The sequence below is a fragment of the Rhinopithecus bieti genome, unplaced genomic scaffold (genome assembly GCF_001698545.2).
Source record: "Rhinopithecus bieti isolate Rb0 unplaced genomic scaffold, ASM169854v2 scaffold_50364, whole genome shotgun sequence".
In the NCBI taxonomy this organism is placed as follows: domain Eukaryota; kingdom Metazoa; phylum Chordata; class Mammalia; order Primates; family Cercopithecidae; genus Rhinopithecus; species Rhinopithecus bieti.
In genome coordinates, this window is record NW_016820096.1 from 8,172 (window position 1) to 21,822 (window position 13,651).

At 33.7% G+C, this 13,651-nt stretch overlaps 1 protein-coding gene across 1 annotated transcript in view; it reads left to right on the forward strand.

The window, feature by feature from the left end:
* Window positions 1-1,920: 1,920 nt before the first annotated feature.
* LRRC9 (leucine rich repeat containing 9) overlaps window positions 1,921-13,651 on the forward strand; it is a gene marked incomplete at its 5' end in the record, with an annotated part of 97,902 nt that continues 86,171 nt past the window's right edge. Inside the window, 7 exon segments of the mRNA XM_017859422.1 lie at window positions 1,921-2,139; window positions 3,396-3,521; window positions 6,268-6,402; window positions 8,134-8,171; window positions 8,173-8,309; window positions 10,884-11,104; window positions 12,594-12,716. Coding sequence (XP_017714911.1) covers window positions 1,921-2,139; window positions 3,396-3,521; window positions 6,268-6,402; window positions 8,134-8,171; window positions 8,173-8,309; window positions 10,884-11,104; window positions 12,594-12,716 — 999 coding nt within the window.

Below are 13,651 nucleotides of genomic sequence, written 5' to 3' on the forward strand. Positions count from 1 at the left end.
AAAAAAAAAAAAAAAAAAAAAAAAAGATTTCCCTCCCCGCCCCATTTTAAGGGGTAGAAGAAGACAGGTTTTTTTTTGTTTTATTTTATTTTATTTTTGAGACGGAATGTTGCTCTGTAGCCAGGTTGCAGTGCAGTGGCATGATCTTGGCTCACTGCAACCTCCACCTCCTGGGTTCAAGCGATTCTCCTGCCTCAGCCTCCTGAGTATCTGGGACTACAGGCGTGCACCACGACGCCCAGCTAATTTTTGTATTCTTAGTAGAGACGGGGTTTCACCATATTGGCCAGATGGTCTCGATTTCTTGACCTCGTGATCCACCCGCCTCAGCCTCCCAAAGTGCTGGGATTACAGGCGTGAGCCACCGCACCCAGGCAGAAGACAGTTATTTTTTAATGATGTATAGTTCCCAAATGGTGGTCTACAGGCAGGTGCCACAATGTGGGACAAGTTTTCACCAGCTTATGATGAAAATTGGGAACAGAAGGGCCACGTAGTAAATTTTTATAAAGCCTAATTCACTTTACTTAAAGGTGTTTTTTTTTTTTTATTAAAGTTATGGCCTTAATAGTTTTTTACTGCCAAATATCCTTTTGTTCAAGAAATGATTATAGTAAGCGATAGTTTTTGTTTTGTTTTGCTGATGCTTGCTTCTGATAATAAAAGTCAGTAATTGTTTAGTTTCAGAAATTTTTTTAGGTTTTGATTCAACTCTTGAAACCTGAACCACTATAAGAAGTTCTATCCCAACAATAAGAATTATACCTTATAAAAAAACACTAATTCTATTCTGAATTTAAAGAGTTGTTTGAATTAAGTTGTAGAAAAATCAAACATAACAAATTAAAGTCTTAGAGATTTCTTACAAACAAGTAAGATGAAGATATGAATAGATAAATAGCCAAAGATAAGAAAGGCAATAAACAAAGAATTTTAAAATGACCAGTATAAACACATAGAAAAACATTCAACTTCACCAGTAATAATGTAAATTAAAACAAGGCAGGTGGATCAGTGAGTATTTGAGAAAATGGTCATTCTCTTAAGTCTACTGTTGGAAGAAAATGAGTATTTATCAGGAGTCTTAACAATACAGAAAATCTAAGAACCAATGATTCTGTTTCCAAAAACCTGTTCTGAAAAATATTTTGGAGCTGCAATTAGAGAATAACTCTCATGGATGTTTGTTGCTGTGTTGCCAACAATTATAAACATAAAGATCTATATTAAAATGTTTTTAAAAATTATGATCACATAAATATTATGCAGTCATAAAAAATCATCTTTAAGAAGATCTAATAATGTGGAAAATGTTAAAAGGATACAAAATTATATATGTTTTAATAAGAAAATATGTGCATATAATAAAAAACGATGCTTTCAGTGCCTCTTTCTAAGCAATAGGATTATATATGTTTTCTATTTTGTCTTTTCATTTATTTGCTATATTTTCCAAATTTCCAACAAGGAACTTGTGTTACTTTTATGATTTAAGAAAATTATTATTTAAAAGTATGCACTTTTTAAAAGAAAATTATTAGTATTGAGTTAATAGGTTTAGTTTCTAACTCTGAAGATGAACCTTTTTAAAGCAGGCTATGGGGCTCAACAGTATAAACCAGAAGCCTATATATTAAAAAGTATGTTTTGTTTGTTGGGGATAAATTATCTTGATGGTTTCTTTGTCTCCTCTCCTATGAAAACAGACATTGCCACTCTATGTTACAAGGGTAAAATACGAATTAAAAGAGAATTACTAAAACAAAATACCTGTGGCTCTTTAGACAAATACATATGTTGATACCATCATTGCAACATAACTACTGTTTATATGTCCTGTGAGAATTACCAAGAAGTGTGTTAAGTATGTAAAGAACCACAGAGAAACTATTTTGTAAATACAAATTATGATTCTCTTAGCATCACTTTTATTTATATGTGTTGCAGTATAACCTTGAATATTTGGATGCAAGCCATAACCATGTGATAACCCTTGAGGGATTTAGAGGTCTGATGAAACTGAAGCACTTAGACTTGAGCTGGAATCAACTGAAAAAATCTGGCGATGAAATAAATATGCTATGCAAACACACCACAAGCCTTCTCACTCTTGATATTCAACATAATCCATGGCAAAAGGTACGCCACAGACATGTTACTAAAAAGCAAACATTTTAATTTCAGAGCCATTTCCCTACTAACTTTACTATTCAGTAATAGCCAGAGATAGGCAAAGTATCTTCATTTTTCTAGACTTCCTTCCTTGAAGTCATTCATAAATTGGATTTAATATACTGATCAAATGAATCAGATGTTACTATAAGAACAGACTATAATTTCATATCAGATTTTTTGTAACCTCTAATAGATTGAGAACATTATTGCTTTGAGTCATTGATGTCATTGCCATTTGCAAACCTCCAGAGATTTTATATAGTTCAGTGTGCCGGAACTGTATTTTAATGAGGCACAGGAACCAAGAATAATATAATACAGTGAGAGGGGCATACTATTAAGGAAGAAACATAATTTGATTTATAATACATCCTAATCTGTGGTTGAGCAACATGTTTTACAATTTTATTTTGCATTTTGCATTATTCATTACTTGTTTTCTATTTTAAGTCCAGAAATCACCTCCCCTCATAATCACCTCCCCTGCATTATAAAGTCTTATGTTCTCTTATAAAAGGCAATCTGAACATTACTTTTCTCATTACAAAAATATGTAGATTAATGCTAGGTAATTTCCATATTCCATGACTATATTTAAGTATATCTTCAAGTATTTAAAGTAAGTCCCAAGATTATAAAGTCAAGAATCTTCCTTTCTCTGCCCTTAAAAGATGTATATCAGGCTGTGTTCAGCCTTTAAAAAGGAAACTAAAGCACAATTGGTTCTATTAAATTGACCATATTACTAAGTTTATATTGCTGTATTTCTTCTTTTTTGCTCAGTAAAAGTGAATAATATTTTTCCTTTGCCAAAGCATATTTCCTGGATGATCACACTACAGCTATCTCCCTGTTGCCAAATTGGATTGTCAAGGGCTAAAGATCTGTATTGAATCACACATGGAGATGACTAGCTTACTGCTGATCTAGATAAACAGGAGTCACTACAGTTGTTCTTTTAACACTTTTCACTGCAGTCACTTTTCAATAGCTTATGGGATTTCCCTCCCTCATCAGAGTAAAATCACCAACCTTCAAACAAACATATTAATCATTAAATATAATTTCAACTATTATTTAAATAATTAAGCTTTTATTTTTAGGTATATGTAATGAACAAGGAAATGTATGATTTTGAATTATATGGAAAGACATGAAAACACTCATTTTCATGCCATAACATATTTAATAATCAAAATTTTTTTTTTGTTTTTCCCAAGCCAGCCACATTGAGGATGAGTGTTATTGGCAGATTAAAGACTCTTACCCATTTAAATGGAGTCTTCATTTCTGAAGAAGAAGCAACAGCAGCGATGAAATTTATTGCTGGAACAAGGATTACTCAGGTTGGATTTTACTGTTTACTATTCATTGGGCTATTTAGAACATACAAATAATATTTTGCATACTCTTTTTCTGTCATTAAGATTTTATATTGCCTCTTAGCCTATTAATAAAAAATTAATATAGAGCAATCATACCACTTGATTTTTTTCTGTTTAAATGTATCTCATTTAAATACCAAATTGTTGTATGGATTCTCTTGATTATCCATGAACACTACACCAAAAATACCTCTAGAGTAACTGCTTTTTTACCAGTCACCTGAACTCACCAAAGCCCTTTCTAGAGCCTACATGAAAATAAGCAACTTTCTGAGGATAAGGTAAGCTGAGACGCTTTCAGAAAGCATTTAGTGAATTATCTATCTACTTAATATTAACATTGTATTTGTTTGGCTGAAAAGAACAAAATCCATTAACATGGAAGGAGGGGAAATATCTTTGTTATCCATATTAAGAATGCTGTACTTTAGCCAAAGTAGCTTCAACATCCTAAATATATCTACTCTGGTTTTCCAGCTGTTGACTTTTTGTGGAGTATCAGAATATTAATTCCTTAAGCAATGTAATGTTTAATTTTGGATCTATTCAAAATTTTGAAAAGAAACTTTTATTGATAAAAAAAAATTAGCAATCCTAAAGAAGAGTTGGGAATTTACCCTAAGAAAAGAACTAAAAATAGAACTACCATTCCACTCAGCAATCCCATTTCTGGGGCTATAACCAAAAGAAAATTAATCGTTCTACTAAAAAGACACATGCATTAATATGTTCACTGCAGCACTCTTCACAATAGTCAAATCACAGAATCAACCCAGGTGCCCATCAGTGGTGGACTGGATAAAGAAAACATGGTAAATGTACACCATGGAATGCTACGCAGCCATAAAAAAGAATGAATCATATTCTTCGCAGCAACATGGATGCAGCTGAAGAGCATTATCCTAAGCGAATTAACACAGAAACAGAAAACCAAATACCACATGTTATCACTTATAAGCGGGAGTTAAACATTGGGTACACATGGACATAAAGATGGGAACAATACATATTGGGGAATACAACATGGAGGAGGAAGATGGGCAGGGCTGAAAAATTACCTATTGGGTACTATGCCCACTACCTGGATGATGGGTTCAATCCTACCCCAAACCTCAACATTATGCAATGTATCCTTGTAACAAACCTCCACATGTACCCCTGAATCTAAAATTAAAATTGAAATTAAGAAAATTAGTTTTTTTTAAAAGAAATCAAATCCTGCTAAAATCCTTTAAGACAATGTGGTATTGGCACAGAGCTAGACAAATAGACCAACGGAACAGAATAAAGACCTAATATAGACTGTGGAAACTTTATAAATAACAGAACTGCCTTTGCAGATCAGGGAGATTATTCAATAAAAGGTATTAAGGACTTTATTGTAAAAGGTAAAACCAAAAATTTTTGAAGAAAATATCAGAGATTATCATTATGACTTTGAATTTGTGAATAATTTAGTAGGCAAGAAACAAAGAGCATAAACCATAAATAATTGGACATGTCTACATTAAAATGAATGTATCTTTTTTCAAAGAAAGTGAAAAGACAAGCTACATACTGGGAAAAGAAATTTGCAACACAACTGTCAAAAGATATTCTTTATATATCCAGAATATATAAGGAAAAAGACAACCAGCCAAACAGAAAAATGTGCCAAAGATCTGAACATACACTTCACTGGAGAGGAAATCAGAACAGCCAATTAGGAAAAGATGCTCCACCACATTAGTATTCAAGAAAATGAACATTAAAACCACAATGACCTACCAATTTTTGCCAGTTTTATAGATGAGCAAAAACTTTAAAGTCTGACAATACCAAGCTGTTGCAAGAATATGAAGTAAAAGTGTAATTTTTCTGAAGTGGTACAACCACTCTGGAAAACAATTTGATATTATTCAGTAAAACTGATGTATATTTGTGTGTGTGTGTGTGTGTGTGTGTGTGTTTTCTACAACCCAGCAATTTTACTTTACTTCAGTGCATATACTCTAAAGAAACTCTTGCATGTATGTACCAGGAAACGTGCACAAGAATATTCATGACAACAGTATTTATAATAGCAAAAACTGAATCAACCCCAATGTTAATTGACAGGAGAGTCATTAAGGGAATACTATACACAGGACATATGAATGAACTACAGCTACATACAGAAGCTTAGATGAATCTGATGAATATGATATTGAACAAAAAAGGCAAGTCATAGAAGAATACATACATATTATTCAATTTACATGAAGTTCAAATATGTGCAAAACTAAATTATATATTGCTTATGGACACAGACATAGGACTATAAAGAAAGCAAGTGAATGGTGGACAAAACATTTGAGATAATGATCACTTCTACAGAGAAGGAGAGAAAAGGACTTAGGATCGGGCCCACGGGGTGCTTGTAATCTATTCATAATATTCTAGCTCTTAAGCTAGTTTCATGGGTGGATTATATGGGTGTTCATATTATAGTAATCCTTTCACAATCTTATAAATATTATCTTATAATGGTTCCATATTTGCTAAAACAAGAAACAATGTAATTAAAGTATGTCTGGATATTGAAAACAATTTAAGGCAAAGGAAATGTTACATTTTAAAATTATTTATTGGGCCACTCATCTTCCCTGGAAACAATAATTTTAACTATATATCAACTAACCTCTGTATACTGTTTCCTTTTTTCATTGTATTTTTTAAATTTTATTAGTTATCTCTCTTACGGCATTCTAGTACTAAAGAGGAGAGACCACGGATACTTAGTATATGGCCTTCTGCCAAAATTCTGACGCAGATTTCAAAGTTAGGACCTTATTTACATCCGAGTGGAAACTGGTACTTGAAGGTAAAGGTTAATTCTACTAAACCTAATATAAAGTTTAATTTAAATCTATTTTTAAGTCATTGTTGGTCTGTGTATCATAAAGAAGGCACAGATAGGTAAGGGACAGAAAGCTGGAAGAGATTAATTAAAATAGGGAAGAAACACTTAAGATCTACCTCTTGGAAAATTTCTTTTCTTTTTTTTTTTTTTTTTGAGACGGAGTCTCGCTCTGCCGCCCAGGCTGGAGTGCAGTGGCCGGATCTCAGCTCACTGCAAGCTCCGCCTCCTGGGTTTAAGCCATTCTCCTGCCTCAGCCTCCCGAGTAGCTGGGACTACAGGCGCCCGCCACGTCGCCCGGCTAGGAAAATTTCAAGTATACAATACCATATCGTTAACTTTAGTCCTTACCTTTAATCATTAAAGTTATCATTAACTTTAGTGTTGTACGTTAGGGTCTCTAGAAAGTATTCGTCGTGCATAACTGAAACTTTGTACCTCCTGACCAACATCTGCCCATTTCCCATTGCCCCCAGCCCCTGACAACCACTATTCTACTCTCTCCTATGAGTTTGACTATTTTAGAGTTCATATATAATTGAGATCATGCAGTTTTTAATTTATAATGTATGCTTGTATCAAGTTTACATCTTTAATATATGCAATTTTAAATTGTCAATTATACTTCAATAGAGTTGGAAAAAATAAAAATAAGAAAGACATTGTTATTATTAGAAAAAAGTAATTTGTCATATTCCAAAAAATAAAAAACAGGGAGGTCAAGTCATGAGTGGCTGTGTCAGATGGGCTGGGCTTCACTGCGCTCGCCACAGAATTGGAAATTTAAGATAAAGGTGCACTAAAACTGAAGGACAAATTTAAAGGGCCATTCTAATTCTGGTTTCTGATAACATGTCAGAATAGGCAAGATTCTGATAACATGTCAGAATAGGCAAGCAAACTTTAAAGACTCAGAGCCAGAGATCGAGCCAAAATTTGGACAGCAAGAGTCAGGTATCCTGACAAGGGAGTAGGGGAGTTGGTCAGAATTCAGCCAAGGATAAGGGAAAAGGTTATAGAACACTAGCAGCTTCTTGCTACATTAGGTGTCCTTATACCTCTTGCCAAACATAGAAACTGGGCTAAGTGAAGCTCCTCCTTGAAAATGGGAGATATTACTGGCATTACTTTTATTACAAGATATATATAGATACAGATATTGAGCTGCAAATGAAGGCCCAGTGACAGCCTTGGCTGACCCACAGGCAGTTCCGGAGTTAGAGGAGCTAGAATGGCCCTTTACATTTGTCCTAAGTTGGGTTGAGATGGTCAGGCCTTTATATGCCTCTATCACTGGCTGAGGGCCAACCTGGGAAGGAGCGTGATCTTGGCAGCTGTCTACAGCAAGGCAGTCCCTGCAGGGGACTGACAGCTGAAGGCTCTCTGCCAGAAGCACTCCCAGCAGCTGGGGACAAGTTCATTACTGCAATGGGACTCTAGCACATCACAGTGTCCTTAATACCATATAAGTCTGTGTCCTTAATACCATATAAGTCTTTCTTGGAGTTATAATCTTGTCAAATTTTACTTTTCTGTAAACTAATAGCTTCATAATATCTTTAGTTCCTGAAGGAATTCTTTTGATACCTACTTATCATATTTGAATTATTTCATTAGCTTTTTAAAATGTTACTAACATTGACTGAATTTATTTATAAGATTTAGAAATAACATATAATGTAAATTATTCTACAGATAACTGCCTTAAATTTAGATGGACAACATCTTTTGAAATCACAAATTTAGAAAATTGGAAAATTTGAAATGGGCATCATTCAGCAATAATAATCTCACTAAAATGGAGGGTCTGGAATCCTGTATTAACTTGGAAGAGCTCACATTAGATGGAAACTGCATCTCAAAGATAGAAGGTAAGGTACTTAAGAACTCTGAAGTCTCAAAATATGGATGTCTAAACAACAAAGCAAAAAATAACCCTGAGAACAGAGTTTCTGAAGAGGAAGATCTCTAGGAAAGTTCCAAGTTTTGTGGCAGAGTATTCTAAATACCTGTGTGAGGTAATGCAATTATTAGTTAGCTAGATTGGACCATTCTAATATATATATATATATATATATATACTTCAAAACATGTTGTACAAGATAAATAGATACAATATTATCTGTCCAATTAAAAAATAAAAGACAAATAAAAAATTAAAACAAGTTCATACCTATTCATGGGATTTGTGACTATATGAGCCCAGCAAGCTGACTTTCATCTCCTGTGCCTTCTCTCTCCTCTCCTCTGTGCTAGTTTATAATCTGTTACCAAACACTAGCACATACCAACTAGTTAGTCATTAATGTCTGTAAAGTTGAATGCACAACTGAATGAGATATGCTTTTGAAAAAGATGAAGCAGACTAGTTCTGTTTTAAAAATATAAAATTAAGGTTATATTTGGAAATTTGAATACTTCAACAAAAAATGAAAATTATACTCACTAGAGGTTGAAAATAAAATATACTATATGTAACTTTTTCCATGGATCCACATACAAGTCCAATTAAGCAGCTTTAGTAATATCTTAATAATAATGATACCAATATAACATATTTTATTTGACTATTTAAAGTTCAGTGTTAAAACATATTTTTCTGAACCAGACAGAATAAAAAAGACTTTTCCTCCCTTTCCCCTTCCACGCTTCTTAGATTATTCTCTTCATTTGGATTTATGCTTATCTACAGCTAAAAATCATGAGTTTAGAGAACATGTCCCAGAATATATACTACCAAGTCAAGTATTTTCTGACTCCTCCCCAGCTTTATTTTATTCTTACCTTCATTAGAAAGAAATTGAAGGAAGCTTTCCATGACTTGCTACCAACTTTCTCTTATTCTCCCTCTCCATCTACTCAAAAGAGTAACTAACTCCTAGAAATTAAAAAATATGTCCACAAGTGTGCACTATTTGATTGAAAAGAGAAATGTGTATATGTGTATACACACACACACTTATCTGAATAAAGAATATTTCTGTATGTGCATTTTGGTAACATGGTTGTGTTTGCCAAGGAGAGAAGGTAAGAATTAGAAATCATGGCTGGGAAAGGGAATTTATACTTTATTCACTTTTGAATTGAATTATTTTTAGCATGTGTATATACTACATTTTCATAAAATAGAAGATTTGATTTCAAAAAATTATATATATAAAAGCAAGTATTAAATATATTTAAGAAAGCATACATAACATTTGTTAAATATTTCATTTTAATGGTTGTTAACGATATGTTTCTAAAACTTCCCTGATCATGAGAATCACTTGGGATACTTATTGAAGACACAGATTCACAGGCCTCTCTTCAGTAGATTTCAGTAGAGTAAACTTAGGGGTAGCTCAGGCACCTGTGTCTAGAACTATCACCAGTCTCCCAATCCCCTACAGCTGAGTATTAGTTTTGCTTTGTACATAACAATTAAAAACCCTATTTCCTTTTCATTTCATTCCATAAACTTATTAAACAGAAGAATCTTCCAATCTGTATTTTTCTTACACCTACATTTTGGAGAAGATAGCTACCCCTCTAAACTTTAACAGGAGTTTCTCCTTTTTTTTCACACATGGGTAGGTTCCATATCCATTTAATGATTTTTGCTCTGATGGCTTTGATCTTGTCTTGCCCTGGATTGATTCACCTTCAACATTGTACAGTCCCACAATAGGAACTAATGTGAAAGGGAGCACAGATAATTATTTGATACTTTCCAAACATTATTCCATTTAATTTCATAACTCCTTGGAAGTATGGAGTTTCATAACTCCTTGGATGAAGAAATTAAGGCTCAGAGGTTACATAATTTATGTATCACCACAAACCTAGCAGTGATACATTTGAAGCCAACTAGGATTCCGAAGTTCTTGTCTTTCAACTGCACCATCCTGGCTATACTTATAAAGTGCTTGCAGTACATAATGTACACAGGAGTTAGACTGGTCCCATTTTCTAAACTTCCATCTTAGAGTACTTTCAGGCATACGAAAGTAAAAGTAGGCTAAATCGTTCATTTTAATACAAATGATGCACTTTCCAGAATGTGGTTCCTTCCCCTTAATGTTTAAAAATGAGGGCTGGTGATTATTTTGAGCTTTGTGTAGAGCTTTTTGTTTTCAAAATGGTGAAAATCTTAATTAATTACATCATTTTAAGGTTATTTGAAAGAGAAATTCAATATGTTCATGTAATGCCTTTCCTTAACTCCTAAGAAGAAGGAATCTACTTAGAAATACAAAATTTGAATTTAATGTTTGAGATGGGGCTTATATACAAGATTATATTCTTCCAAAACAAAGGGAAAAGCAATGACGGTTAGTATTACACAATCTTTAAAGCCATTTGAACCTAGCTATCTGATTATAATAAAATGACCAGCCAGTTATTTTTTAAATTAACCCTTTAGTGTTACCTAAATCTTTTCTTGAATTTGCTTATTTTTCTAGGTATTTCCAAGATGACTAAATTAACTCGCCTCAGCATAAATAATAATCTTCTCACTGGTTTGGAACAGCATACCTTTGATAATATGCTTCATCTTCACTCCCTTTCTCTTGAGAACAACAGAATCACTTCATTGAGTGGTTTACAAAAATCTTTTACTCTTGTTGAGTTATACATAAGCAATAACTATATTGCTGTCAATCAGGAGATGTACAATTTAAAGGTAATCATCTGGGGTAGTAATTTTTTTGTTTTTTAAAATATGTATTGTTTCTTTATATTATGAAAGTAATGCATGTTTACTGCACAGAATTTGGAAAATATAAAGAAAATAAAAATAAGAATAACAAGGTTATTAAAATGTATTTGCATTCAATTTTGTATACATACAAATATATATCTGTGTATACATAATGTCCCCATTTGCTATCCTTCTGGGGTAACTTTTTTTTAATACTCAAGTATGACAAACCAAACCTATTCCTCCTAACTAGTGCCTTCTTCATATTTCCAGGGATTCTTTAGCATTCTCTGGTTCTCAGTACAATTCTTGATAATCTCTCACTGTTCTCTTACCAGTGGCTCAAACTCGGTCACCTTTGCTCAGATTTGTTTCTTTAATTCCCCCAAAGAAACCACTAATTTAAGGCTATTGTGTAATAGGATTTACTAAAGGTTTGAACAAAACAGAGGGTTTCTATAGCACAGAACAGGAATCGACTTCAAATGTCATGTTTGACTTCATTGTTTCTAAAGTTCAGTGGCCATTTTCTAACACTATGGGTCTTACACTGGCCTCTCCTTTTGCTGATACAATATTACTAGGACTTTATCTCCTACCAAAAATTTGTGTCCGTTTCCTGTCTTTTCTTAGTTCAGACTTCTCCCCATTCTATTCCCCCAATATAATTACTACTTATAGAGCTAGGGAGGCAACCTAATCAACAACACCAGCAACACAATAAACCGTTTCACATTATGATGCACAGTAGTTTTACTCCCTCTTGTCTTCACCTCTCCCTTCCATACCTACCAAGACCCTTCCTTCACAACAAAGGCATATCAAAGTGTCTTGTCTAATAAAACAGCACATTTCCCTTAGGATGAATTCTACTACCCTCTCAGAAAGTAGAAGCAGTTCAGTTTCATTGCTTTTCAAAAAGCAGTGTCTTTTATTCCTGTTATATCTACACAGACACATACATCCATTTATTAAGCCATTATTCCATAAACAAAGTATATTTGTCTTGAACATAGCAAAGTTCCCTCTAAGTACTTACCATTAATAGATAATACATTTGGCACTAGTATCCTAAAAGAGATTCTGATTTTATAACATAGACCATTGAAATATTCCACAGAATTATACCTTAGTGGTCTGAAAGGGTAACCCTTGCTCTTAAAAGTGCACTTAGGCTGGGCATGGTGGCTTATGCCTATAATTTCAGCACTTTGGGAGGCCATGGTGGGAGGATCACTTGAGCCTAGGAGTTTGAGGTTGCAATGAGCTATGATCTGACCACTGCACTCCAGCCTAAGCAACAGCATAAGACCATATCTAAAACAAAGAAAAAAAAAGTGTACTTAAAAGCACTGAAATCCCATGGAAAGATAGCTAATATAATTCCAATATTAAAATTTGAGGATGGCTAACCTCTTACTAGAGTGCTTTAAATATACATAGAGATAAATATATGTATTTTATTACCTAGGGTTTATGCAACTTGGTCATTCTAGACATGTGTGGAAACATTATTATATGGAATCAAGAAAACTACCGGTTGTTTGTAATATTTCATCTTCCAGAACTGAAAGCTTTGGATGGGATACCAATTGTAAGTTGTTTTATGACTCATAACATTTGGTCTAAGCTGCAGTCACATATGCATAGGACATAGTCATTTTGAACATTGCTGTATCACTAGCATGATAGCCAAATTTACCATACTTATTAATCGAAGGCTCCAAAGCTTATTTTAGATCTGGGTTTTTAAATTTTGTCATCTGGTCAATTCTTAATTGTCCGAATTGTGGTGGAAGGGAAGGGTTGTGCTGCTTACAATAGCACCCATTGAATTCAGTGCCTAAAAGGTAAAGAACACAATTTTATGGGACAAGATAGAAAAATTATGCACTGGAGCTTTACCATCCTCTTAAGCCTAAAAGCAGCTTTCTATTTTCAGTGAAAATATAGTTGCTAATATTAATAATTAAGAAAAATATGTTTGAACCAACAAACGTGGTATGTCAACATTACTAAGTAAGCTGTAAAGAAAAACAGACACAGACCCTAGGACTGAATGTGAAAGCAACATTTGGATACTTGGATTCTATAACGAGCAAATTCATAGGGCTCCTATTTTCCACATAACAGGGTAAATGCGTGACAAATGTGTAAAGAGTAAAAGGTTTCCCTGTGTAATGTTGCCTAGCTCCTATCAGAGAAGAAAACACATCAAATTTTCTAGAAAATTGAAAGATAGTTCATGATCATTTAGTATTCTGAGGTACTCCGAGAAGTTTACTAATCCTAGCCCTTCTGTTTTCTGGACCCTCCTCAGAATGGGTCACTAAAACTTTCTCACTCCAACACATACAAATTCCCTAGAACCTTGTATACTGGGCTTTATTTAGTTGTTAGCTTTCACTGAATAATGTTTTTTAAAATACTCCTATGAGACCAGTACTGCATTTACTCTAAAGATGTTGTTGAGGATCTTATCTGTCCTATCTCTCTGTGACCTCATTTGAAGGGCCACATGAGAAAGCA